Source organism: Penaeus vannamei, chromosome 22 (genome assembly GCF_042767895.1).
Source record: "Penaeus vannamei isolate JL-2024 chromosome 22, ASM4276789v1, whole genome shotgun sequence".
In the NCBI taxonomy this organism is placed as follows: domain Eukaryota; kingdom Metazoa; phylum Arthropoda; class Malacostraca; order Decapoda; family Penaeidae; genus Penaeus; species Penaeus vannamei.
In genome coordinates, this window is record NC_091570.1 from 29,648,804 (window position 1) to 29,650,716 (window position 1,913).

Consider the following 1,913-nt stretch of genomic DNA (forward strand, 5'->3'; position numbering starts at 1 on the left):
CTCTGGCCTCACGACCTCTGGCCTCATGACCTCTGGCCTCATGACCTCTGGCCTCACGACCTCTGGCCTCATGACCTCTGGCCTCACGACCTCTGGCCTCATGACCTCTGGCCTCATGACCTCTGGCCTCACGACCTCTGGCCTCATGACCTCTGGCCTCACGACCTTTGGCCTCACGACCTCTGGCCTCATGACCTCTGGCCTCACGACCTCTGGCCTCATGACCTCTGGCCTCACGACCTCTGGCCTCACGACCTCTGGTCTCATGACCTCTGGCCTCACGACCTCTGGCCTCATGACCTCTGGCCTCACGACCTCTGGCCTCATGACCTCTGGCCTCACGACCTCTGGCCTCATGACCTCTGGCCTCACGACCTCTGGCCTCATGACCTCTGGCCTCACGACCTCTGGCCTCATGACCTCTGGCCTCACGACCTCTGGCCTCATGACCTCTGGCCTCACGACCTCTGGCCTCACGACCTCTTGCCTCATGACCTCTGGCCTCATAACCTCTGGCCTCACGACCCCTGGCCTTATGACCTCTGGCCTCACGACCTCTGGCCCCATGACCTCTGGCCTCACGACCTCTGGTCTCATGACCTCTGGCCTCATGACCTCTGGCCTCACGACCTCTGGCCTCATGACCTCTGGCCTCACGACCTCTGGCCCCACGACCTCTGGCCTCACGACCTCTGGTCTCATGACCTCTGGCCTCATGACCTCTGGCCTCACGACCTCTGGCCTCATGACCTCTGGCCTCACGACCTCTGGCCCCACGACCTCTGGCCTCACGACCTCTGGCCTCTTGACCCGGATTTCCTGGCGCAGGTGGACTCTCTCCCTCTCTTTTATTCATTTCGAGGCGGAATGGGAGGTTGACAACAGGCTCAGTAATCACTCTGCAGACCACTTCTCCTTCTTCATATACGTGTGTGTGTGTGGGTGGGTGTCTGTTTGTGTTTGTGTGTGTGTGTGTGTATTACATATATATGTATATAAATATATAAGTACACACACTCTCTCTTTCTCCATAAATGCACACATACATTAAATTGATGTAGATATAGATAGATAGGTAGATACTGTATCTTTTCGTCTATTATCATTCACAAAATCAAGCCTTAAAAGCAACAATTAGTGTTTTTTCTGGTATTTTGCGCTGAAGCTCAATGCAGTGATCATTCCTATCACTAACATTTGCATTGTTAATAACATTGTGTATATATCTATGCACACTCACTCACTCACTCACACACACACACACACACACACACACACACACACACACACACACACACACACACACACACACACACACACACACACACACATATATATGTAATATATGTATATTGATGGCACTAATAAAAATACTAATGATAACAAAATTATATTAATTACTATAATGATATAATAATAACAATTTTAATGATGGTGATAGGTTAGCCATTTCTTGTCACGAACAGCACAGTTAAGTGAAACTACTCTCACGGATGATAATAACAACGATTAAAGATGGTGATGATGATAATGATGATGATATTGATAATCATGTACCTTATTTCTCAATACTGTTTACTGATTTACTGATAGTGAGACGGACTAAGAAACCGCATTAAGTATAAGAAAAATAATCTGAAATATTTGTAGACACTTCATGATTCTCAGATATTTGAGAAAGAGCCAGAGGCAATAGAAAAGGCCGATTAAAAGAAATTGAAATAGAAAAGGTAAAAGTTAGTGGGACTGGTCTTTAACAAATTTCACTACTGATTTTCAGGTCTGATGGCTCTCAATAATTTTCGTTGACAAAAAAAGTGATTGTTACCTCTGCAAATATTGAGTTTACATGGAACGCTATCGGATTAGCCCTTTCTTGCCACAAACAACACAATTAAGTGAAACTACTATCA

The 1,913-nt window shown here is 46.8% G+C and overlaps 1 protein-coding gene across 1 annotated transcript in view; it reads left to right on the forward strand.

The window, feature by feature from the left end:
• LOC138865754 (mucin-22-like) overlaps positions 1-1,710 on the forward strand; it is a 5,152-nt gene extending 3,442 nt beyond the window's left edge. Inside the window, exons 4-5 of the mRNA XM_070137062.1 lie at positions 1-928; positions 1,651-1,710. The exon at positions 1-928 is cut by the window's left edge and continues 235 nt beyond it. Of these exons, the coding sequence (XP_069993163.1) occupies positions 1-928; positions 1,651-1,710 (988 nt within the window). The remainder of the gene's footprint in view (positions 929-1,650) is intronic.
• The last annotated feature ends 203 nt before the right edge of the window (positions 1,711-1,913 follow it).